This window comes from Marmota monax, unplaced genomic scaffold (genome assembly GCF_021218885.2).
Source record: "Marmota monax isolate L192 unplaced genomic scaffold, Marmota_monax_Labrador192_F-V1.1 WCK01_AAM20220418_F8-fsc00007, whole genome shotgun sequence".
Taxonomy (NCBI): Eukaryota; Metazoa; Chordata; class Mammalia; order Rodentia; family Sciuridae; genus Marmota; species Marmota monax.
In genome coordinates, this window is record NW_026692781.1 from 1,072,523 (window position 1) to 1,097,837 (window position 25,315).

General features: G+C 35.8%; 1 protein-coding gene across 5 annotated transcripts in view; it reads left to right on the forward strand.

The window, feature by feature from the left end:
• Positions 1 to 25,315, forward strand: part of Csrnp3 (cysteine and serine rich nuclear protein 3) — a 197,568-nt gene that overhangs the window by 159,298 nt on the left and 12,955 nt on the right. For all 5 annotated transcript variants that reach the window (XM_046447402.2, XM_058580143.1, XM_058580144.1 and 2 more), the window contains 2 exons: positions 11,030 to 11,289; positions 24,900 to 25,196. In XM_046447402.2, the coding sequence (XP_046303358.1) occupies positions 11,030 to 11,289; positions 24,900 to 25,196 (557 nt within the window). The remainder of the gene's footprint in view (positions 1 to 11,029; positions 11,290 to 24,899; positions 25,197 to 25,315) is intronic.

Consider the following 25,315-nt stretch of genomic DNA (forward strand, 5'->3'; position numbering starts at 1 on the left):
CTGCCTCAGCCTCCTGAGAAGCTGGGATTACAGGCAGTGCATCATCTCACAGCCTTCCTTTTGTTTATCATGTTTGCAACTCTTCCAAATCACTCATTGACAGCAAGGAAACAAAAAATACCCCCTATAACCCCAGCTGTCCTACCAGATGCCTTCTAAACTCCACTTTAACTTTGCGGCTTTGGATCTAGGTTTTAAATTTAGAGTTTCTGACATATGGAACCAGTAAATTAGCACCGATTAATTTCTTTTAGTTTTTTAATCATTTAGATTTTTATCTGGGATAAATACACTAAAAGGCTTTTTTAGGCTTAATGATTTTTTTTTTTAATCATGCTTCCAGATTTTATCCTTCCTGCCAAAATTCAAAATTCAAGTCTATAGTCTTTGATCCAGTCTTACTCTCCAGAATAGCTTCCAAGAAATCTTAAAAGACTTATGTTGCTGTGGAGGATTATTTTGTTTTGGTTTGATGTTTTTTAGCTATGATATGACCTAGATTATTATGATATATTACGCTTGACATGACTATATTGTTGGACCAGATGAAATACTGTTTGGGAAGTCTTTGAGCAGGTGGAAAATGCTGTTTAATCCTTCTAACAGGAGAGGATCAGGGAGGTATTGAGAAAATGTAAAAAGCAGCAAAGCAGGTTAGGAGAGCTGAAGAATAGCAAATGTCTCCTCCTGTCATTGTGTGAGAATGCCTCATGTGGCTTTATTTTACACTGAGATATTCCATGTCCCCCAAATATTTCTCCAGTGGTGGTAATGAATTGCATTGCCCTCTTGGTTGTAAGAGCACGGGTATTCTGCTGAGGAGCCATATGGTTCCCATTTATTTTAATGTGTCTTTGACATCGGGAGAATTGCTGAGACAGCAGAGGAAAGTGCTTACACCCTGGACTGCAGCCAGAACTGCGGTTATTTATATGTAGTAACGACTACCTTTTTTCCCCACAAAGAAACGACAAGGTCTTAAGATACTTTTCTTGTTGGGATTTTAATAAAACTAGACTATAGGTTTGTATATTTTGGAATAACTGTTACTTTAGTGGCAATGAAATTTGTTTCTTGAACATGAAGTTTTAGTGTTTAATTGTACATGTGAGAGATTAAGGAAATAAGCTGGGAAGTAGGTGGTACTTATTTTCTCGCTGATAATAGAGGAACATACTTTTTATCTGGTTTAACAGCATCACCAAGATAGTACTCTGCATATGTAATGCTTTCCATCTGCGATTCATAAGGTTTTTTACAAAGGTAATCATTTCTTTTAATATTCCTGTGAGGTAGATAAACATAATTCTAAAACTATATTAATAGAAAAAACTGAGAAATGCAGATGCTTATTAATGTAAAGTGTATGGATCATAGCAAGTATTAGAATTAAAATTTCATTGATTGTATCATTTGATATTTTATTATTTTCCAGATATTGGGACAAAAAAATATTTTCTCTAATTTATTAGTGATACTGTGTGCTTATAATAAAGAAGACTTTTAAAAAAACAGAAGACAAATATCTCAATGATATATGTTCTACATGTAAATGTTAACAAAGCTCTGGGAAATCTTAAAGATTCTTCAGGAAATTTTTAATATTGTCTAAATAAATACAGTGTGAAAAGAGGTGGTAACATTGACCAAAATTACATGAAACAGTTCTCAATAGTAATTTTTTTTCTGCTGGCTTGTTCATTATTTGGAACAGGAGAGAGAGAGAGAAAAAAAAAAAAAATCCCAGCTTCTGGTCTGTTTGGGGCATTGCTGAGCAGAATGCAGTTTACAAATTTAGCAAAACCTTTTAATATTATACTGTGTTTCACCTATTTTGTTTGAGTATTTTGATGTATCAACTTAAATGGTGCCGAGGACTATAAATATGATGGATGAATTGATGCAAATGGAAAGCCATATATCTAAATGAGAGTGAAAATCAGTGGATCAGTAGGTTAGTGGTACAATTTTAATCTATAGGTTGATCTAAACTTGTTCTAGTTTAACAATTCACCATCCTCAATATTTATGGTGTTTTAATGTCAGGGCTTTCTGCAATCACATCACATTTTCAGGAGGATGTCAGTTCTATGTAAGGGGGAGGGTCAGTGTCAGGTCAATTGTATATAAAGTAGAATGCAATTTCCTTTTTATAAAAAAAAAATCTTTGTCCCCTTTGTTTCACATTTATAACTTTAAAGTGTAATATTTATTTCTCTTGTACTAACAAGCATGATTATGAAATACCTTCCTGACTTTTGTTAAGACTACTCATAAGGATTAGGAGAAAGGAGGTGGCATCTTTAATAAATAGAAACGTGTGGATGAAAAATAGCTAGTCCTGAAAAGTGATCACCTTTTGTGACTTAATCACCTTAATTTTTTATGGCATCAAGGCTAGAAGATCAAAGTTTCAATTTAATTTTTATACACAGCTTTCAGAATTTGCATCAGCAACCCTTATATTTTTCCAAGATGAGAATACCAAGTAGGTGATTGGGCTACCCCTCTACAGGCAAATTCGGCTCATAGAACACTGAACAGCTAGCTCGGTCTGTGCCTGTCAGGGGAGACAGAAGAGAGCTGGTTCCCTCCATGTGGATCTCTTGCTGGCTCACGTGGATATAGCCAGCAGACTGAATAGATGACAACGTGACATGCATGTTCATGATCCAAAACAAAGCCTTAGTCATTCAGCCTCAAGGGTCAACTTATATTATTTCTTTCTGTACTTGCTGTTTTGTTGTCATTTACATGCATATGCAGTATCTGCCCCAATCTTATACAGTACCTATTCTTTCACATAGTCTTATGTGAGAATTTTATTTTTATTAAGTCGTGATTTAAACAAAGGGTCTCATCTTGAATTACTCCACTTAGAAACTGCAATGCACAAAAAGACATTATTGGTCTCAAGGGTAATCCATTGTGAATATTTTCAACTTAATGCTACAATGGAAAAAACTTATGATTTTTAAGTGGTTAAACTACCTAATCCTATCTGTGAATTTTAAACTTAATCCTTCACTAGGATTGAAATCAAAATGACAACTGTTTCTTATGTGTGCTTATCATAATTTATTTTGTCTTGATTTACTAGTTCCTAGATTGGTAGGTGGTTTTGCAATGGGGAAAAATGGAATTTAGAAGCCAAGGGGAGAGACTCACCATACTCTTAAAAACGTTGTGAGAAATTATTCAGAACATAAAAGACCAAATATATCAGTAAGAAATGGACATGGACTTAAAATTATGAGCATTGTGTAAGTGGGAGCTGCTTTTTCTTGATTTTTATTTTTGAATGCTGTTTTCTCAGTAATAAGGGCAGTAGTTTTTTTGTTTGTTTGTTTGTTTTTTTAAAGGCCCTAATTTGCCATCCATTTTGTTGGATGATTTCCATGATGCTTTCTTACTGCCTCTGTCTCAGTTCTGATGATCTCTTTGAAAAGGTGAAGCTGTTCGATTTCAAAACATTGAGTAGATAATGAACTCTGGCCTGTCTGATGCCCGGTATTTGTGATGGTTTTCATTATTTGATTCTGTGTTTTATATTTTTCAGAACTCAGTGTAAAATAACATAACATTGACTTGGCCATAGGTAATAGATTAATTTGCATTGCATACTGTTATGCTTTCTTTATGAGGGGCTCCCCAAAAGCTCACATGCTCACGTTAAAGGTTTAGTCCCCAAAAATGTGGATTTGGGGAAGTAATTGGATCAATGAGCGTGTTTAGCTCATCAATATATTAATTCATTGACGAATTCATGGCCAAATAGCTTTTGCAAGGTGGTGGAAACTGCAGGAGTTCGAACCTACTTGCAAGGACTGGGTCCTTGGGGTTGATATCTTGTCCCTGGCCCTTCCTCCTCTCTTTCTGCTTCAGGGAGGCCATGAGGTCAGCAGCTTGCCTCTGCCACACTCTTGCACCATGATGCTTCACCTTCCCTCAGACCCAGAGCAATGAAGCCAGCCCAGCAGGAGCTAATATCCCTGAACTATGAGCTAAAATAAATCACTCCTCCCTTAACTTGTTTTTCTTAGGTATTTATCACAGCAATGAAAAGCTAACACATACACTTAAGATAATTTGGATTTTATTCATGGTTGGAAAGAAATCATTCTCAATTAGTCTATTTTTGCTTTGCCTTTCATTCACTCATGCTTCATGACAGTTCCTTGGTGTGGTTTCGCGTTTTGAAGTTTTTTTTTTTTTTCACTTAAATGATGTACTGCCCTGAATAACTTGAGCAAAAAATAACTTTAAAGAGATGACTGGGGCAAATACATTAGGGAAACTTTGAAATATGACTCATTGGAATAAAGGGGGACAATTAGAACAAGGAAAGTTTGCTTTTGATACCAAACTAGATTTCATTTTCAAAGGAATCACTCCCTGTGTTTCTTGGTTGCTAGACCCATTTTCATTCCCTACTTGCAGTTAGGACTTGGTACCATGTAGGTGACACCCTGATCAAGAGAGGTCAACCGTGACAATTATGTCAAGTTGGGAAAGATGAGAAAATACGATCAAGGGGATTTTTAGAAGACATTTATTTTTTATTTTTATTTTTAACTGGTTTTATTTTTTTTTAATACACAACAGCAGAATGCATTACAATTCTTATTACACATATAGAGCACAATTTTTCATATCTTGGTATATAACGTATGTTCATGCCAATTCATGTCTTTATACATGTACTTTTTTTGCATTACAATTCTTATTACAGATATATACCACAATTTTTCATATCTCTGTATATAAAGTATGCTGACACCCTATTCGTGTCTTCATACATGTACTTTGGATAATGATGTCCATCACATTCCACCATCCTTGCTAATCTCCTTTCCCTCTCTCCCCTCTTCCCTATCTAGAGTTGATCTATTCCTCCCATGCTTCCCCTCTCTACCCCACTATGAGTCAGCCTCCTTATATCAGAGAAAACATTCTCTGCATTTGTTTTTTGGGGGATTGGCTAACTTCACTTAGCATTATCTTCTCCAACGCCATCCATTTACCTGCAAATGCCATGATTTTATTCTCTTTTATTGCTGAGTAAAATTCCTTTGTGTATATATGCCACGTTTTTTATTCATTCATCCATTGAAGGGCATCTAGGTTGGCTCCACAGTTTAGCTATTGTGAATTATGCTACTATAAACATTGATGTGGCTGTGTCCCTATAGTATGCTGTTTTTAAGTTCTTTGGGTATAGTCCTAGGAGAGGGATAGCTGGGTCAAATGGTGGTTCCATTCCCAGATTTCCAAGGAATCTCCATACTGCTTTCCATGTTGGCTGCACCAATTTGCAGTCCCACCAGCAATGTATGAGTGTACCTTTTTCCCCACATCTTCACCAACACATATTGTTGTTTGTGTTCATAATAGCTGCCACTCTGACTGGAGTGAGATGATATCTTAGAGTAGTTTTGATTTGCATTTCTGTAATTGCTAGAGATGATGAGAAGACATTTATAAAGATTCAATTCATCTTAATATCAACCACTGAAAATTTATTTAATATCTAATTTGTTAATTTATGTATAATATAGTTTCTGATGAATCTGGATTTTCTGTTTGTAAGCTAAGCTTCCTGACTTGAACATTGATTCAATCTGAATTTGTTCTTCATTAAGCAAGAAATAGCAGGCACACCTTTGGGTCTGATTAATTTGGTCTGTATAATTTAAAAACACAAATTTTTATCAACCAAGATTTACCAAGAAAACAAGTTTAGTTCAGCCATCTCACTATGCTTGTACTAATTTTTTCCCAAATTGAAAAATAAACTCCATCCATAGACTTAACAAATCATCTGGCTTTTTCCTTTTGAGCTTAAGGCATAACAGACAAAAGTTGTTTTGTTTTGTTTTGTTTTTTAATTGATTTTTGACCCAAATAGTAAAATTGAAATTTTTCACCATTCTTTGGTTGTTTGACATGAGCTTTCAACCTTCATGTGCCAAATTCAGTATCAAAATACATAGCTTTGTTTTACTAATTTCTTCTTTTCCATCTCTAACAGGACTTTTGCTGATAGTTGTTGATACTGATGAGAGCAAGTGTGTCTAAAGAGGGTGCTCAGCTTGCTGCTCAAACACTTGCTCCAGATTGGCTGCTGTATGGTGGGATTAGTGTTAGAGAATCTGGTCTTCAGTTTTACAGGCCCAGATACGTGAATGTCACTGGGCATGCAGAGATCACCAAGCTCAGTAGAATCATACATATGAATGATGTTCACAAATGACTGAGGTATAAATCAGAAAGAAATTTTGATTATTTTCAATAAGAAAATCTTATTTTAAGAGAATCTTGTAGAATCAAAGATGTCTTCCAACCTTTATGAACAAGTGGTTTATGAATGTGAAAATGGAACGAAGTTGGTTGTAGTTTCTTAGAAGCTAGTATGGTTCAACTTTGACACCTTGGTGTACTCATCTTCTGTATGGGATCAGAATATGTAGAACATGTGTCTCTTCAGAGTGCTTGCTTTCTTGGGTTGTACTAGAAATATTGTGCAATTCCTATTTTTTGGTTTGCAGATTTGTCATCCACTCTGTTCAAGAATCCTTTCCTTGTATAATTTATAGTATGGATCACTTTACCTTATTTTGCTACATTCTTATCCTGGCACTGTGAATTAGTCCGTTTTGCAAATCTTTTATCCATTCATTTTTCAAGCATTTATTAGAATAAATAGTTTTTGCAGATAGCTAATTGGAATAACTTTGCCATTTACTCCTTTATTGCAAAGATCAATATTACCTCTATAATAGGTGATCATTTTATAGTAACATCAGTATGCCCTGGTGTGCTGACCATGTGGTTGTTCCTAAGAGCTGTGTCCAGGCAATATGTATAGTACCTTTGCACCTAGACTCTTTTTCTTCAGTGGTAACTATGGTTCCATTGAAAGAAAAGGAATTGAAAGGCACTTAAAAATTGGTATAGAATATGAAACACTAATTATTTTTCAAAGCAGTAATGAAAGCCATATTCTCCTTTTTTTTTTTTTTTTCTTGCTCTTGACCTCACAGTAGTAAAACTAACACTGAACTTTATAGATACACAAATTAGAGTTCATTCATTCTGTAAAGGGCACAAATTACTAGGTAGGTATTTTATCAGGGAGGTTTCAGATTCCCTAAGGCAGATGTGCTGAGTGAATTCAGTCTATTTTTCCCAGGCTTGAAGAACACAGACTTTTGTGTGTGTGTGTGTGACTTCATTTTGTGATGTTAGTCAAAGTGGAGCCTGGAGGCAAGAGATATCTCAGAATGTCCCATTCCAGTGATCTGATTCAATCATCAGAGGAGAGCTGTGGGAGTTGTGGGTGGCTCCTAAGTTCAAGAAAGCCACACTTTAAGTACCCTCAGTTAGGCTGATTTTATAGTTTTTGAAAACCTCTTCTTTGAATATATTCCATAGTCTTTGGGATCATTGTTTTTACAGTGTTATTTATAAAATGCAAATGTTAAAATTAGCATAGAGAAGCATGTTTGAATGCTAAATCTTAGCAGATCGGAGGAAGCCCTATTCCTATACACTTCAGTAATGTAAGCCCTGCCAAGGAAGCAGCTAAAAGGCTCCTGCTTTCTGCCACTACTGTCATCTTCAAAGACTCAGAGAATCACCTGTGCGTTCTGGCTTTTGGGGAAAGGATCATTTGACATTTTGGGATAGGGTAGAGATACTTATCCAAAAGGATGAAGAATTCTTATAATATAAAAGTAAACATATAGATCTTATTAAATTATTTAAAAATAAATTTGTCTACAATGTCCACCAGTGGTCTAAACAATAAGTAATAATATCATCAGAGATGTTTAAAAATAACTGTCTTAAGTGAGAGAGTTAAAACCTGTTTCTTTATCTGTACATTTATGGCTTTGAAAGATAATGGCTTAAGGCCATCCTTTTTATGATATCAAGAACAACAAAGATGGAAGGTTATCACCTAAACACCAGAGGCTCTTCTTAGCCTCCTGTACATTAGTGACAGATGAGGTTGTCAGATCTTGTGGCAGATTACTGGACAGATTGTTGAATTTTGCTTCCTGTAGTGATCTTTTTACATTTTGACAAATTCTTCTCTGTTTCAACATGACTTAAACACAGTTATGAAGCAGATCAGAGCTTTTAAATCAAATTCAAAAATTGTGCTGCCAGGAGTGTAAGTATTTTATAATGAATATATACACAAATGAATGTATAAATTATGTACGTATTTGAAAGCATTTGTTTTCTGTCAATTTCTTCTGGGGAACTCAAACAGTAGAAAAGGAGAGAATGTTAGGGGAGCTGAATTTTTCTGCTAATGTCACAATTCTATTCTAATCTGCTGAGTCTCTGCATTCTGAGTTTCTCATTCCTGGAATGGTAGCTACAGGCAGGAAGGCATCTCTACCTGATTTTTTTTAGCAATGTATTCCAACCATCTAGAAAGCATCTGACACATGGTAGATGCTCAATTTATATTTACTGAATTAACAAATCCACAAAATGAGATTAATCATAGTAACCTCTCTTACATTTGCCTTGATTGTTATGGTTCGAAAATGAGACAAAGGAAATTGTAGCTGCTTGAAAGAATATTCTTAGGTAAATTCTACGTGATACTGTAGTGACTTTTATTCCACTGCTTATACACTGTCTAAATCAAGGTCATCTTTGAAATCAGCAGCAGGTAGTATCTACCAGAGGCGATATGCAGCCAGGTATCCATCTACTAATCAACAGTAGGGTGGCTTCAAATCTCACAGTGACATGGTGCCTGTGACCTATGCCTGGGCTCTGGGCTAGCGAATCCCAAATGCACCACTAAATAACCTTGGTAATGTTATTCAACTTTTAGTGATTTAATGTCCTAAAAATGCAACCATAAAAAATATAAACTCAAAGAGTTGTAAGGATAAAGTGAAGCAATTCATGTAAAGTCTTTGCATGGTAAAACACATGAGAAGTACTCCATAAATGTTAATGTATTAATTACTTTGGCATCCAGGAATTGCTTCTCAGTTCCTGGCTTCTTTCTGTTTTTCTGATTGAGCACGGGTATTAGTTTCCTGAGGCTGCCATTAAAACTGTACCACAAACTGAGTGGCTTAAAATAAAGAAAAGTCTTTTCTCACAATTCTGGAGGCTGGAAAACCAAAATGATCATATTAGCAGGGTGGTCATGCTCTCTCTGAAACCTGAAAGGGAAGGGCTTTCCCTTTCATATTCTAGCTTCTGGTAGCTACAGACATTCCTTGTCTTATGGCAGCTCTGTGTCCCTCTCCTAATGACATTCTTTCTGTGTCCCTTCATATCATCTTCCCTCTCTCCACACCTGTGTCCATATTTTACCTTTTTATAAGGCCACCAGTCATATTGGCTGAGTGTTTACCCAAATGACCCCATTTTAACTCAGTTTCACCTTAAAGGCCTGTTTCCTAAGGAGATTACATCCTGAGGTACTGGGGCTTAGGACTTGAACATATGGGGGGGGTTAAGGGAGGGAGAATCAGCCCATTATAGCATGATTTTATTCTTTTTTTATATTTATTTATTTTAGTTTTCGGCGGACAAAATTCTTTATATGTAGTGCTGAGGATCGAACCCGGGCCACACTCATGCCAGGCGAGCGCGCTACCGCTTGAGCCACATCCCCAGCCCCATGATTTTATTCTTAATTAAATGTGCCTTTCCTTTCCCAGTGGGAAAGTCTCTGATAATATGGCACCAGATTTGGAACTTTGGAGTTTAATTCTGAAACAAATTATATAAAGAAGTCACTCAAAGGCCCTAGCCTGGGTTACTTCACTATAAAATAAAAGTAGTGAGCCCCTTAATGTCTACCATGTCTTCTAATTCCAAAGGTTATGTGGATAATATGACTGTTTCTCAACTCTGTACTGTGTACCTCAACTCTCATTGATGCTCTGTATATTCTGTGTATTTTGCTATTCTTGTAACTAATAATAAAGGTTCTGATTCTTACTACACACAAAAAAAGTATGGAACTTAATGGATATGTTCATTAGCTTGATTTAGCAATTCTACAATGTGCACATATATCAGAACACCATTGTTGCACACCATAAATAGATGTAATTTTCGTTATTTAAAGAATAAAAGATAAAAAATATAAGAGTTCTGAAATATCTTGTGGCATTTGCAATTTTCTCAGTTCTTGGATTAAAATCCCATTTTCTATAATGCTGTTTAATGGGATGTTATTTTGTGAAATGAAAGTTTTGTTAGTTTAGGTTATTAGTATATCTAAGTAGTAACAGTGAGTCATTTTGTGATTTTTTTATTGATTTTTAGAATTTTCTTTTTTTTAAGTATTGCAAGCACTATATCTTTATTTATACATAATGATTGTGCATATTTTTATTTATAAACTTTTCAATACATGCATACAATGTGTGAATTTTCATATTATGGTAATTAACATTTTTATCTCCTAAGCATTTATCATTTCTTTGCCTTGGGAAATTTCCAACTTCTTTCTGCTAGTTCTGTAGAAAATATATTGTTGTTGTCAACAATAATCACTGTACTATGCTGTCGAACATTAGAACTTATCCTCTCATGTAACTATATTTTGGTAATTAGCCAAATTTTTTTTAATGCTGAACATAATTTTCTGGAAATGAGATTAAAGGTATGGAAGTTTGTATTATGTCTATCCTTATTATCATACAATACAACTTGTGTAAAAATCATAAAACCAAATTGCAAGGAATTAGGGGAAATGAGAAATTAAGTTCGGCAACAAATATATAGGCAAGTTTGAAAGTTTGCTTGGATTGCCCTTATAGAAACACTTAAAAGTCTACTCTGCCATAGCTATAAAAAAGTATATGAAAGGAAATTAAAAGGTCTTTTCTTCAACTCTGGGATACAAGAGTTTTAGAATCTTTAAGGGCCCAGAAGTGTTGAGCATACATAGATTCAAGACCAAGGGGTATTTTCTTAACCTCATCTGAGAACCGCTACCCTTGGTGTTGACCGGATTTTTTTCTTTTCTTTCCAGCTTCCTCCATTCTCAAAAGGGAGAAGCGGCTAAGGACCAAGAATGTGCATTTTAGTTGTGTCACCGTGTACTACTTCACCCGGAGGCAAGGCTTCACAAGCGTGCCCAGCCAAGGGGGCAGCACCCTGGGGATGTCCAGCCGCCACAACAGCGTGCGCCAGTACACCCTTGGCGAGTTTGCCAGGGAGCAGGAGAGGCTGCACCGGGAGATGCTGAGGGAGCACCTCAGGGAAGAGAAGCTGAACTCTTTAAAACTAAAGGTAAGAAGTATAAACTCACTTTCTGCAAAACTCCACATCCTTATAACAATTTGAGTCAACTTTTTAAACAGTCATAGCTGGAACTGCATTTTACATGACAGACTGCCTGCTGAGTCTTTTTTTTTTTTTTAAGCAAAACAATATAGTCTTTCATGGGAAACGTACCTGACATCATTTTTTTCATTTATTTTACAAATACTTACTACTGAACATTGCTTGCTCATGTAGCCTGTCCTGGGGGGCTAATCGGTAACCAAAAATAGATGTAGTTTCCTCTCTACAGGAACTTACAGATTAATAGGAAAGAAAAATATTAATCAAGGTGTCAAAACAAAATAAAATCTTGATTTGTTTTTTCATTCAGTGCTATAAAGGAAAGTTGTAAAGCACTGTGAAAATGTAAAACAGGAAATTCATGTGGCACAAGAAGTCAAGAAATGCTTCCTTGAGGAAGTGAAATGAAAATCTGAAGAGGTAACCAGGCAAAGAGAATTGGCAGGAGTTTCAGGCTTTAGGAAAGCCAGAGATGGGCTGGGCATCCCATAATGTAGAAGACAGGTGATGGCCAGTTAGGTTAGTCTGAAGCAAGGGAGACAAAGAGAAAGGGAAGAGGAGAAAATTAGTAAAATCAATGGTGCTTAATGATGGGCTGAATTTGGAAGGAAGAGAGGGATAGTCAGGAATGACAATTACGTTTCTGGGTTGCAAAATGGAGTTGACGGTGTAGGTAATAGTATTGTTTGCTGTGACAGGAAATGACAAGCAACAGAGGAAGATGCACAGATAGTGGGTGGGGTGGATAATGAGAGCTCTCTTGGACATACTGAGTTTGAGAGGCTTTTGAGTTTTCAAGAGGTGTTGGGAAGGCATCTAGGTAGAGATTCTTGTCGTTGAGCCACTTTAGAGATTAAGTGGAGAGAAGTACAGAAATTGAGAAAATGTCTTCTGTCAACTCAGAGCTCTTTATGTTTGTGTGGGTCCATCACCCTATCAATACATAGGAATATTCTACCATCACTATCTAGTGAGAAAGGAAATAATCCAACATACTTAAAAAAGGGTATTCATTAAATGCCTGAAGTACCATAAGCCACATGTGCTACCAAAATTTTTTTATGAAATCAATCAGCAGAGGTGTGATATGTGTTTTGAAACAAGTTATTGTAAATATTTTGCAAGTTATGCATGTGCCTTGTTCCCAGTTGCATTACAAGGCAATAACTTAAACTGGGCACAACTTAGCCCAGAGAGTGACTTATATTTTCCTTTGCCAGTATTTTTGGCATATTTCAATGAAAATCCCTCAGTTTTTCCAGTAGCAATACACCATTATTTTGTGATTTATGATAGCTTGTCATGTAATAATTTAGTAATAGTTACCAAGTTTGTTTCTGAAATCCATTCTCTACCTTTGTAACCCATTACAAGCCAACTCTACCCCCCACACTAAGAGTACAGTCTTTCTTCAAATTCAAATTTTGGTAGAAAAATAGTAAAGGTTGACAATCACTAATGAATTTTATTTACCAGGCATTTTACAAACAATGTTTAATTTGATCCTCACAGAGACCCAGTAGAATAGATAAGTTATTGAAATATGTTTGCAACTGAGGAAAAAGAAAAACAAAAGATATTAAGTAACTGGTTCACTTAGAAAACTGATTGTGTTATCTTGTTTTTTCCTATTCTTAAATTAATTGATTATCTCCTATAGGCATTGGGGGGAAATATCTGTGTACTTGTGGGGGGTTATCCTTTTCTGGGGTTTGATAGTGTGTACAGTGGTTTTTAGGGAGAATATAATGTTATCTGAGAACCAGAAGATTTACTGTGGTGAACTTCTTATATGTGCATGGTAAATGTGATGGACATGAGGGAAAGCCACAAACCTACAGCAGCCTTCCTCCATATCAGGCAGTCATATATCAGGTGCTGATATATTTGTACACAGATACTCCCATGCCTTTTTTAAAAGAAGCTAAAGAAGAAAATAAGAAACAAAAAGAACACTGTAGTATTGATTTATTTTTAAAATAGTGCTTAGTGTTGGAAGTTGGAGAGGCAGCCATCTGAGTGGATGTCATATGTCAGTTTTTTATTAATAAGGGGAAACATGCAGTTTTTCTCTTTGGCAAAGATGTAAACAAAACACATTTGGCTTTCATTGCTATTTCCAAATGAATACCAAGCTGAAGGATAACAGGATTCTGAAGTGACTGAGCTTAGCCTCAATGCATTTGAAATATTCAGAAACACATGGTACATGAAGTTAAAATATCACAGCAATGTGGACCAGTTGTCTCAAAAATCTGAGATGAATTAATGGAGAAAAACTTGTATATTTTAATTGAAATTCTTCTAGCATATTAACTTTTATGATTTAAAAAATATCATTGACTATACTTGTCTAGGTCTAATTGTACAAAATCTAAAATTAGTTATCCAAAACATTAGGAATCTAAAAATTTCACTCTGATATTTAAAATTTCACTCTTATTGAAAATGACATTTGTTTTGAAGTATGAATTCCTCTGGGATAAGTAAGAAAACAAATGTGTCTACATTGATTCTGTTATTTTGAGTTGGGCAACAGAAGATCAGTAGTACAGAAGAGGGGTCCAAAGAGGAACTAAAGGATTGTGAGAGCCAAACTTTGCTCCCTTGGATTTTTGCCTGAGATAGTCCTCTGGGACTTACTGTCTGTTGAGTTAGGGCAGAGGGGAGGTAGCATCTGACAAATCAAACATTCCTAATCCCTCATTAAGGAGCCCAGACAAAATGCCAAGGGACACTCACTGGAATTGGAACTGGGTAGCTTCCCTGCCACTTAAATTTAAGAACCAACAATCTTAAAAAATAAAGACAGATTTCTCTTCTACCATTTCTTCCTGTTTTTCTAGGAAACCTTTGCTGAGTTCCAATTAGGGGAATTATTTATTCAATGACTCTTTTCCCAATGATGCTTTAATAGAGAGAAAGGACTAAAAAGAAAAATACAGGGGTTGGGGCTATGGCTCAGTGGTAGAGCACTTGTCTCACATGTGTGAGGCCCTGGGTTCCATCCTCAGCACTACATAAATAAACAACTAAAAAAATATATACATACACACTTGAAGACTTACCTCACAATAAATATTTTGGGAACAAAATAAGAATAGACATATAGATTTTGATTATAAAATTGGTTCTTATTTAGTAAATCAACCTCCTAAGTTATAAGGTATATAAATAGAGAAAAAATAATATATACAATTATTTTTGTAGAACAAATACAATTTTATGGGAGGATGCTCAAGTGTGTCTTTTTTTATTCATGGTGTTGATGTTTTAAACATTGTCTATAAACAACTGTGGGGGAAAAAATGAATGAATAAAATGCATGTTCCTAGAAGAAATAAGTAGCTGTGGATTTCTAAATTACAGAGCACAGTTTTCTTTCTCTGTCAAGCCCATTCACACATGTCATACACTTCACAGTAATCAATGCAGTCATCTTAATTCTATACTCTTTTCCAAATTAAGTGCTTAGATTTCATCATCTGCACCACATTGTTGAACAATTAAATTAGCTTTTACTTCCATTTCTCATGTATCTGTAAAATGCATTAGGCAGCCATTTGTAAGTAGGAGACTTGGCATTCTGATCGCCTCTGGGTTCTATCTTACTGGATTCTACTGCCTTATTCTAGGAAATTTAATTTAGCTTCCACAGCTTGGACTTGACCCTGTTTCTCAAACATTTTGCAACCCAGGTTTTTCTTCTTTTTCTTTCTGAGATTAAGGATCTAACCCCACTCCTGTTACCACATCCAATCACTTCTCAGCATTGTCCTTTTTTTTTTTTTTTTCAATTTCTCAGCCATATATTTCTTGAATAATGTATGGATGCTGTCTCCCTTTCCTAACTAAAAATAAATGAATAAAACCAGACTTTAACTCACACTTTAATGACTAAACTCTTAAAATATCCCAATGTAAATCTTCAACCCCTATCTCAGATTTAATCTATGACCATTTTATTCACCCATGCAGCATTGTAATTTTCTACTCCACCTCCAGCCCTCCCTTTGTATCTCTTCAAAAGTTCCGTGATTAATCCTCCAGGTAAAGATCTTAAATGTGCTGGGAGATGAAAGGGAATAGGGGCTTGTGTGAGATGCTTGAACGGTATCTTAGACCCATAGTTTGAACACTTTGGGATGTGTACTTTAAGAACCTAATCTGTAATTCTTTCCTAGACATGTCTTTGGGTCAGGGTATCTTAGAACTCCATTTATCCCTACATAATTTCTCTGTTAGACTCTGTAGCAATCACTTCAGAGCATACTTATTGTCAAAGCTTCCAGAATTAATTCCTAAGTAGAGGCCTGCTTCAATACCAAGCAGAAAACTTTGCTGTTTCAAGTATTTGCACTATTATATGTACAACCTGTTCTAAAAGTACACAAAAAATATACCTAACCAAAGTGATAGAGACTGGTAGGGTAGAATTCATCCTGATGCACATGAAATACATTTAAGAATATGCTCTTTCAGCACATCACTGGCATTTTATTTGAAAAAGTACAATTAGACATATGTAATCAAATCATCACATTCTTCCTGTATAAAAAACATTGTTTTTTTTTTGTTGTTGTTGTTGTTTTTACTTTTTAGTTTAGGAAAATCAATTGCATTGATTCTCCTGGTTTAAATGTGGGGACATCCAGTGGTATGTTGGAGCCAGCTCACTGAATTGGCTCATTACTGTGGATTTATATACATCTCTTCCCAACAAAAGTTTGAAATTGATTATGAAGGGAGTATGTGAACCATGAAACTTGTCAATCACAACAAACTATAATATTTTTATAAGTATATATTTTTAAATATTTAGCAGCAGGCTACTGGATTCATTCCTGATTTATTATCCACCAATGAAAGAGGAAAAGTTGGTCTAAACCAAAAGGAAGGATAAAGGAATTTATAGCTTATTTTTTTCCAAGTTGTTTTGTCTTATAGGTTAATATTATCCTTTCTGATGACTTTTTTCAATAATGTATTTTCCAAGGAGTTCTTATGACTTCATATTGTTGGAATTAATTTATTTTGTTTTGTTTGTTTGAGATGGGGGTCTTTCTTCATGACCCAGGCTGACCTCAAACTACTGGGTTCAAGAGTTTGATTTTACTTTCTTAGCCTCCCAAGTAGCCAGAACTACAGAGGCATGTCACTGTGCCCACTTCACGTTGAAAAGAATAAAAGTTAACAAAACAAGCAAATATTCCTGGCTTTTCAAAGACATAATTAAACTGATTCAAATTTGCCACCTACAATTAACAGTTAATGAATTATGAAATTATACTGTAAGATTTGACTGAATATTAAAGTAACATAAATGTTTTTCTTAGATTGTCAGAGACCTTAGAGACTAGGTCATCTGTCCAGCTCATACCACACTACCAAGAATTCCTTTTATTAAATATATATCTTGTACTTTCAGCAAGTAATTGCACATCTTAGATGACCCGGAGCACACTGCTCTTTTGAAGTAGCACGTTTCATTCATGCCTTTAATCATTAGAAAACTCTTCCTTACACTGAGCAACCTGCTGCTATCTTACCACTTCTTTTGACCCCAATTCTGCCTTCTAAGTACATGGAATAATTCTTTATATTCGACATTCCAAGGGTTTGCATATGGTGTTGATACACATGCAAATATTTGAAGATAGTTTATGGGATTTATGTGTTTCTCTTCTGTAGAATGAAACATCCCTTGGTCTTTCCATTAATCCTTGAGGGCATGGTTTTCAGTTTCTTTTTTTCTTTTACTTTTTTGTTTTAATTCATAGTTGGACACTATAATTTTATTTTATTTTTATTTTATTTATTTTTATGTGGTGCTGAGGATTGAACCCAGGGCCTCGCATGTGCTAGGCGAGCGCTCTACCTCTGAGCCTCAACCCCAGCCCTTCCAGGTTTTTTTGCCCTGGTTTTCCTCCTGTGGATACATTAGTATTTATTAATGTCTACTTCATAATAAGGTACTTGATCTGGGACTCTGGATGGGATCTATCCAGTGCCCAGAAATGTGTTACATTAATTCAAATTGTGGATGCTTTTTCCATGGATATAACTAAACTTACAGTAGTGTTTGGTAGCTTGATCAGTTTGCTTGTTTATATTACACTGGTAGGGAATAAAAAAGCAAACAAACAAAAAATAAAGCAACAAACAAAAGCAATGAATAAACCTAACTCTCTGCTTTTAAACCAATTCTGCATTATGATATAAATTGAAATTTTATAACACCTCCAGGGCTAGAACCATGTTTAGTGCTGGACATGGTCTGTAGGGAGCAATCGATAGTGTTTTTTTTTTTTTTTTTAATTTAACTTAAATGAATGTGATCTCGTCATCTGCCTATGTGATAAGCTTGCCTTTTAGGTTCTCATCCAAGTTATAGATTTAAAACTGTTCATACGATGGGGTCAAGTTTGGGATATCCTGTCCAAGTAGTGATCCTCAAGAGGGCCCAGCATGACCTTTACTGGAAAACATTGCTGGGATGGGCCACTGATACTGATAGAATGTAGAGCTGCCACACCCTCATTCCTGACTTCAATGGTGCTACAAAATAGGATGAGCATCACTGATCTTAGAGATATTTTCACTGTTGAACTAACTAAAAATTCATGCATCCATCCATAGTTTTATTAATCAGTTTATATTCCATCTTTGTATGAGAAGAGCAAAGCAATCTTGTTAGAAGTCTAAAGTGAGAAATTCTCAGGACTAGATTTTCGTCTCAGAGATAAGAATAAGAAATTCTCAGTAGCAAAGCACTGATTTTCCAACTGTAATCCATGAGGTCTGAAATCAGGGAACAGGGCAGCAGGCCCAAGACACTGTGTACCTCATCCCACTTTTATCTTTTATATGTCAAGGTTCTGCATAAAGATGAAGTTCATTTACAAAAAGAATATTTTCTCTGCAGTGAACCCAGACAATAGTTTCGTATTCACTGTTTTCCTCTATCCCATGTACTGAAACCATCTGTTTAAATAGTTCTTTCTAGAATATTGTTATCCAGAATTAGCCTTTTTTTTTAAACAATTCAGTCCCATTTTGATCATCATTTAATTCCTTTCCCCATGAGTCTTCACAGATGTTAGACTGAGCAATCATAACTTCAAGCTTCTCTATTGTTCTAAAGCATAAATTGTCTGGGCTTGGGGATTCTTATATAAAATAGCTGAGTGCACTTTCATTGTCTCCCCACCTGATTTTTGCTTTAAATCCTTCCTGACATGTCTCTTCTCCCATTTCTGGCTTGAATGTTTTCTTCCTTGTTAGAGAGTATGGAATCAGAATAGAAAATAAGTAATTCTGCTTTGTGTCTTTGTACGCAGCCTTCTTTTTTATCTGCCTATTCTGTCTTCCTCCTGCTACTTCTATAAACTGCACATATATTTTTTTGTACTTACTACACTAGGTCATATCTGTTACATGACCTCCAGAGTAGACTGGAAGTTCTTTAGATGGTAGAACAGTAATGCGTTTATCAACCCTGATACCTAGTACAGTATCTGGCAGTATAGTGTAGTGGTTATGAAAATTCATTCATTCCAAAATATTTGTTTACCAATTACTGTGAGACTGGCAATTATCAAGGTGCCAGAGACACATTAGTGGACAAGACAGACTGCCTCTGTTCTCAACATGTTCATAGCATGGGTAGGAAATTGACACATGAAATCAACTAATGTATTACGGCAAAATTAGAGAATGAGCAATAGCAATTAAATGCAATCCAAGATCAATGAGTCAGGTAAGAAAATCAAAAGAATAGCACGTTATTTCAGCCAGCTTTGACCAGCTTCTCCTAACAACATCTCCATTAGAAAAGCCACCTCCATATGCTCCAAATCCAATGCTGACTGATGAGGTACCATTTTTTTTCAGCTCACTCTGTTTTCCCCTCTCCTGAGCTCTTGTTCTCTATGACTGAATCATATCTTTTGTTTCTGAATTCTAAGGTAATGTGCACTGGTCTTCATCTCCTACCGATTGCACTGAGATCAGCTTTTGGAGTGTGGCTGAAATCTAATGCTATTTTTCTTCCATCATTTTTTTTACTATAATGTCACCAGCTGGCCGGGCTGGCTAGATGAGCTGGGTTCAAAGGAGCTGGCTGCAGCAATAGACTGAGAAAATGGTGAAGAAACCATGAAAAGCACGAACATGAGTTTGAGGGTGGGACTGATCAGTGACCCGAAGGGTTAACTCCACGCTGGATAGTGCTGAAAGGAGCTACAGAGCGAGTGCACCCAAACCCCCCTCCCCTTTCATTTATTGGGGAAGACATTCAATAGAATATTCCACCCAAATGAGGCAAGGGATATGATTTCAAAAGGGTGGAGTCTTGCTTGGTAATGTCTTGTGGTCAGCAGATTGATTGACATCTTGGCAAGTCATACCCATCTCAGGTGCTGTGAGGGATCACAGGCAGAGCGAGAGAAGAGGCACACTTGTGTGGCATAGCCTAATCAGCTCTCAAAGCCAAACCAGTCCCCTCATATGCTCAAGTGCACATAGCTCACACACGCAGCTCATAGATGGCTTGTGACACTCTAACTCTTAATACTTTTTACTCCAAACTGATCTTGACAACCAGCCTCATGCTTTGAAGTCGAATAAACCTGAGTTCGATGCTTAGTACCATCATGAATTAGCTAATTTAGATAGACTTTGGTAAATTAACCTTCCCCATGCACCAGTTTTCCCAAGTACAAAAAAAAAAAATTCATAAGATCATTGTACAAATTAGGTGAGATAATTTGTACAAAGTATGACACTCAGCACCTGGTATTCAATATATGGTAGTTCAGGTCTTCCTCAGCATCATCATCTTTGTTACAATAGGGAGTAATCAGTGTTTGTGGAACTGAATTCATTTGCACATTCTTATATCCATTCTCATTTTTACACGTGCTCATATTTTTTAAGAAACAGGAGACTTTACTACTAAATATACAGCTTCACTGATGAAAGGAACTGGATCTATTTTTGTGTTTTGCTTTGTTTCTTTTTTTAGCATTTTAGTCAATCTACATTTTCAGTATTGTTACCCATTTTGCATTGAATTGGTTATTTGATAGTCTTGGAGTCATTCCACTGATTCTTACAATAATACATCCTATTCCTCAGGAGTGTATACGTGGGCAAAACTGTGTTTTCAGAAATTACTTTCTCATGCTTATCAGTGGGTACAATTTTGCAAAAGTAAGATGTTAGGATTCTGTCTAAAACAAGTTAGATTTTAATATGTGGAGAGGGAGTCCAGACAATTTTACCCAGTAGCCCAAGAAACAATTGCCATCTTCAGTTTTGTCATTGGATCAAGGACACACACACACACACACACACACACACACACACGCCTCTTAAGATCCTCACAGTACAATATAGATAAATGTATACACATACAGGAAAAATATAAGATGAGATAAAGATCATTAGATCAAATCATGAGTCAGGTTATCACTTACCACCTTTCATTGGCTAAGACAGATAAACAGGAGCTACTCTGAAGAACTGCTGTTTCTTTCTCTCTAGTTCTTTCTTTATGGAGAGTGATTCCACCAAAGTCCAATCATCTGTATGCTCTGTAGGTCAAAGAATACATCGTGTTCTGTCCCAGAGCAGGCTGGGGGAGTGAGGCCTTCTGTCTCCACTGTTCCTCTGACTGCCCATCCACCTTCAGATTTAAGCTTCATCTGGAAGTTTTCCCTTTTCACTCCACTGCCAGCCCTACCTGTAGGTGCTCCTCAAATGCTGTATTCACCCTAAGCTAGGAAATCCTTACAAGCTGGGTTGAAATTGCCAGATTCCTTGACTCATTATTCCACTCCGTTGAGATTAAGGTCTTTGTCATATATACCTATACCTAGTGGCTCATACAAAATAATCACTAACTACTATTTAACTATTCAATAAATATTAATTATATAAAAGAATCTATTATATATATATATATATATATATATATATATATATATATATATTATATACATATAAAATATATATATCAATGCTGTTAGGGAGCACAAGCTCTGAAGTCAAATATCTCAGATCATGACTTTAATGTATACACTATGTATTTGTGATGTTGGGCATGTTTAGCATTCCTGTACCTTGATTTCCTCATCAGTTAAATGGATATAATGATAGTATATATCACATAAGATTTTTGTGTTGCTATACGAGCTAATCAGGTTAAGTGTTTAGAACAGTTTCTGGCACACAAAATTAAAACTGTTATTAATATTATTATATGCCATACCTTTTTCTGCCACCTCTTTCATCTCTACCTCCAGTTTCTCTTTCTTTCATATGCATATATATGAAGACAAGAGCACATTTAAAGGCCAAAATTATTTGATAGTGTTCCTAAACCACATTTTTTTAATAGTAAATTTTTTTTGAGCTACTGGGAGGCAACTTTATTTCTGGAGAAAGAACACAAAGTGAGAAATGGTCCAAGTCCTAGATTGAAGATTTCTACCTCAAAAGTAGACATGCATTTGAAAATGCAGGTTACAGGGTATGTTATTTTATAAATGAAATAGCTTTTTAGATACATTGTGTTTGACTCCATGTTAGACTCCCAGTATTGTGTAGGTACCAATAAGAAACTTATAATTTATGACATGTAGGGAGAAGCATATTAAAATAGGAAACAGGGAATTATATCCTATAAGTACATCCTGGAGAGATCAAAATGACTCTGAGTGAGCTTCATTGATGCATAAAATAAGGAGGCTGTTTTTGATGAATTAAAATCTGAAATTTTAATAATTCTATTTTGAGATGGGAAAAAAAAAACATTTAAAGGTAGCATTCATGACAGGAGAGAACCAATGTTGTACAACATGAATGTTCTTATGCATGACGATAGACATGGATAAAGAGTCTGGCATGAGTAGATGAGTCAATCCTGGAAGACTTCCTGGATTCCTTTACACCAGATCTTTAGAGAATAACAAATGTAAGTTGGTAGACAAGAATAGGGAGCTCTTTGACTTTTTTTCCTATTGCTCCCATATGGGAAGATACATTTGGAAATACTATTTTAGTACTCCAATATTGAAGAGCATTTAAACTCAGTAGTCTAGTCCTGGATTTTAATGAAACCAGCAGGCACAATCGGTCTATGCAAGGTCATAGTAGGGAATGTCTCAGAAGCAACACCAACCAGGAACCATAAGAAGAGGAAGACAAGTCAATTGACCAGACTGAGGTAGAATATCCCCAGTCTTCATTAGAAATGATGCTGAAGAGGTGAGGAGAAAACCTTGCCCCAGAGCACATCAACATTAACATGAGATTTTAAAAATCTAGGTTTCAATCCCTGTAGGTTATTGAAAAAGAGTGAAAATAGTATATAGCTGTATGTGAAGGACTTTTAGATTCTTACTTGAATCTTTATTTTAAAATAAAATTATAATAAGTGAATAATTCTAGAACTTGTAAATAAGAGATGCAGATTTTATTTCTAAAGACATTTATATTTGGAGTAAACTGTATCTGTAGTTAAATTTGAGATACATTTGTTTGTTTCTTAGTTCTGAGATGCCAGCCAATTCATGGTTTATGTTGCCTTAAATTTTTATATGTTTTTATATATTGACAAAATTCTTACTTTTTCTTGATTTTTAGATTTCATGTGTTGTCTGATAACAACTATTGTTATTTTGTACCTCCAAACCCATTGTTATAAGTTGGAGATCTCATTGGTGTTATAACATTACCAATTGCACAAGAAAGCCTAAATATTATAGAACACGGAGATGAAGTAGGGAGGAAGGATTGAAATGAGTCGTGCTAGCCAAGTGCTGAGTGTCTACATGTGCCATGAACTGAGAAGCTTGCTGAGGTTCACATAAGCAAGCCAAGAATTAATTAAAATAAATCTATTGCCACAGAATGACAAGATGGGAAAGGGAACATTCCCTACTTGTTCATGCAGCTTTGCCTGTCACAGAAGATTGGACATGTGAGGCAATTATACACTTGAATTTCTTAGAAAATTAGATCTTTACACATAGAAATGTGCAACTTGTTAGTAAGAATGAACAAAAGTGATAACCACCACCAATCCAAGTAACATCTTAGTAATGGATGTCATAGTTTAACCAATACACAATGCCAACAGAAGAAATGAACTGAGGATCATACTAACAACATAGCCTGGTAAAGGGGAATGCTAATCTTGGTAAGATCATAGATTTAAGTTCTGAAATATTCAGAAATATAATTTAGTAGTTTTTGCAAATACATCTTAGGGACCCTTTGTAATATATTGGAATATGCACTTAATACTGTGGCGATTCCTTGGTGAAAATTTCTCCACCTGAGGGCAAAGTCCAATATTCTATTTCTTCTTTAATACATTCACAGTTGTCCATCTTGGGGGGTTTTTACAGTAATAAATATTCTTGTCTAAATATTGGACATTTTCTTTTGAGGATGAGAATGGTGTCTAATATCACCAGGGTATTTTAACTGTTTAATGGATGAAGTGTGAAGATTACTAAGCAAGGTAATAGTTACAATGAATGAAATTTAGAAAGTAATAAATTTAAAAATTAAATAATCCAAATAACTTCTTTATTTAGTTATCCCATGCTTTATCTCTTATGGATTTTCTACATTTTTTTTCTTGCACTGCTCCTAAGAATAAATATCTTGATCATATTCAGAGAAAACTTTTCTTTCTAAATCCTTTTTTATGAAGGAAACTATATGTCGTGGTGTAATACTCAGAAATGAAATACTGATTCAGGGCTTACTGATGGATGAGATTAATTTAGAAAAGAAATATAAATAGCAGCAGAACAACTCCTGGGTATGTGAGGCATGGCCGTCCACATGAGCTGTTAGGCAGAAGGTATGGCTTTGGGCAAACTCCTTTGGGAACCTGGTTTGTCATTTCAGTTGTCAGTTGATGAGCATGTACCCGCACTGTTCTCTGAGAGCATACTGACCTGACTGATTGCTTCATATCAATTCCTTGGAATGTTCTATAGCGTAATCATGTTTATAATCCCAATAGCATAGCACAGCACAACTTTATTTCCTGAGTGCATGGTTTTGCTGAAATACCAAAGTGTCAGAGTGGTTATCTCAAGGACAAGATATTTACTGACTTGGTTGGTGATGGCATCCATGAAGTTGCTCTCACTTCTGAACCAGGACATTCTTTCTCCAACACCAGAGCTACCCATTTTGAACTGAATCTAAAGACAACATCTGGAACTTCTGGTCTTTTTCTTATCATTCTGGTTCAAGCTCTAACAGTAACTACTGACTATAGGAGACTGAGAGTTCCAAGTATCCATCTCTTGTAACCAGTACATTTTTAAAAGCACATAATTTCCATGCCTCGGTTTTCCTTTTTGTGACTTCTCCTAATGAGAAAAATAAAAGCAAACAATTGAGCTCACACACACTTACTGATTGTGGGGGCATGATGATATATACTAGCTCACTCTTCCCAAGTGCTGAGGTGGGGACTTTGGACCCTGCTTGAACTCCATCTCTTACGTACTTCCCTGTGTTTCTAGATGACTAAGAATGGCACAGTAGAATCTGAGGAAGCTAGCACTCTTACAGTGGATGACATTTCCGATGATGATATTGATTTGGACAACACAGAAGTAGACGAGTACTTCTTTCTACAACCCCTGCCAACAAAAAAACGAAGAGCACTGCTGCGAGCCTCTGGAGTGAAGAAGATTGATGTGGAAGAAAAGCACGAGCTTCGAGCCATCCGCCTGTCACGGGAGGACTGTGGCTGCGACTGCAGAGTGTTCTGTGATCCAGAAACATGTACCTGCAGCTTGGCAGGCATTAAATGTCAGGTAAGGTGTGGATGTCAGGGCATCCAAAGACAAAGCATTATACACCACCCGGTAAAGAAGTAGTGTTGCAAATAACGTTTTGCATGTGGAAAAGAAAATTTGTGGAAAGGCAAGATGTG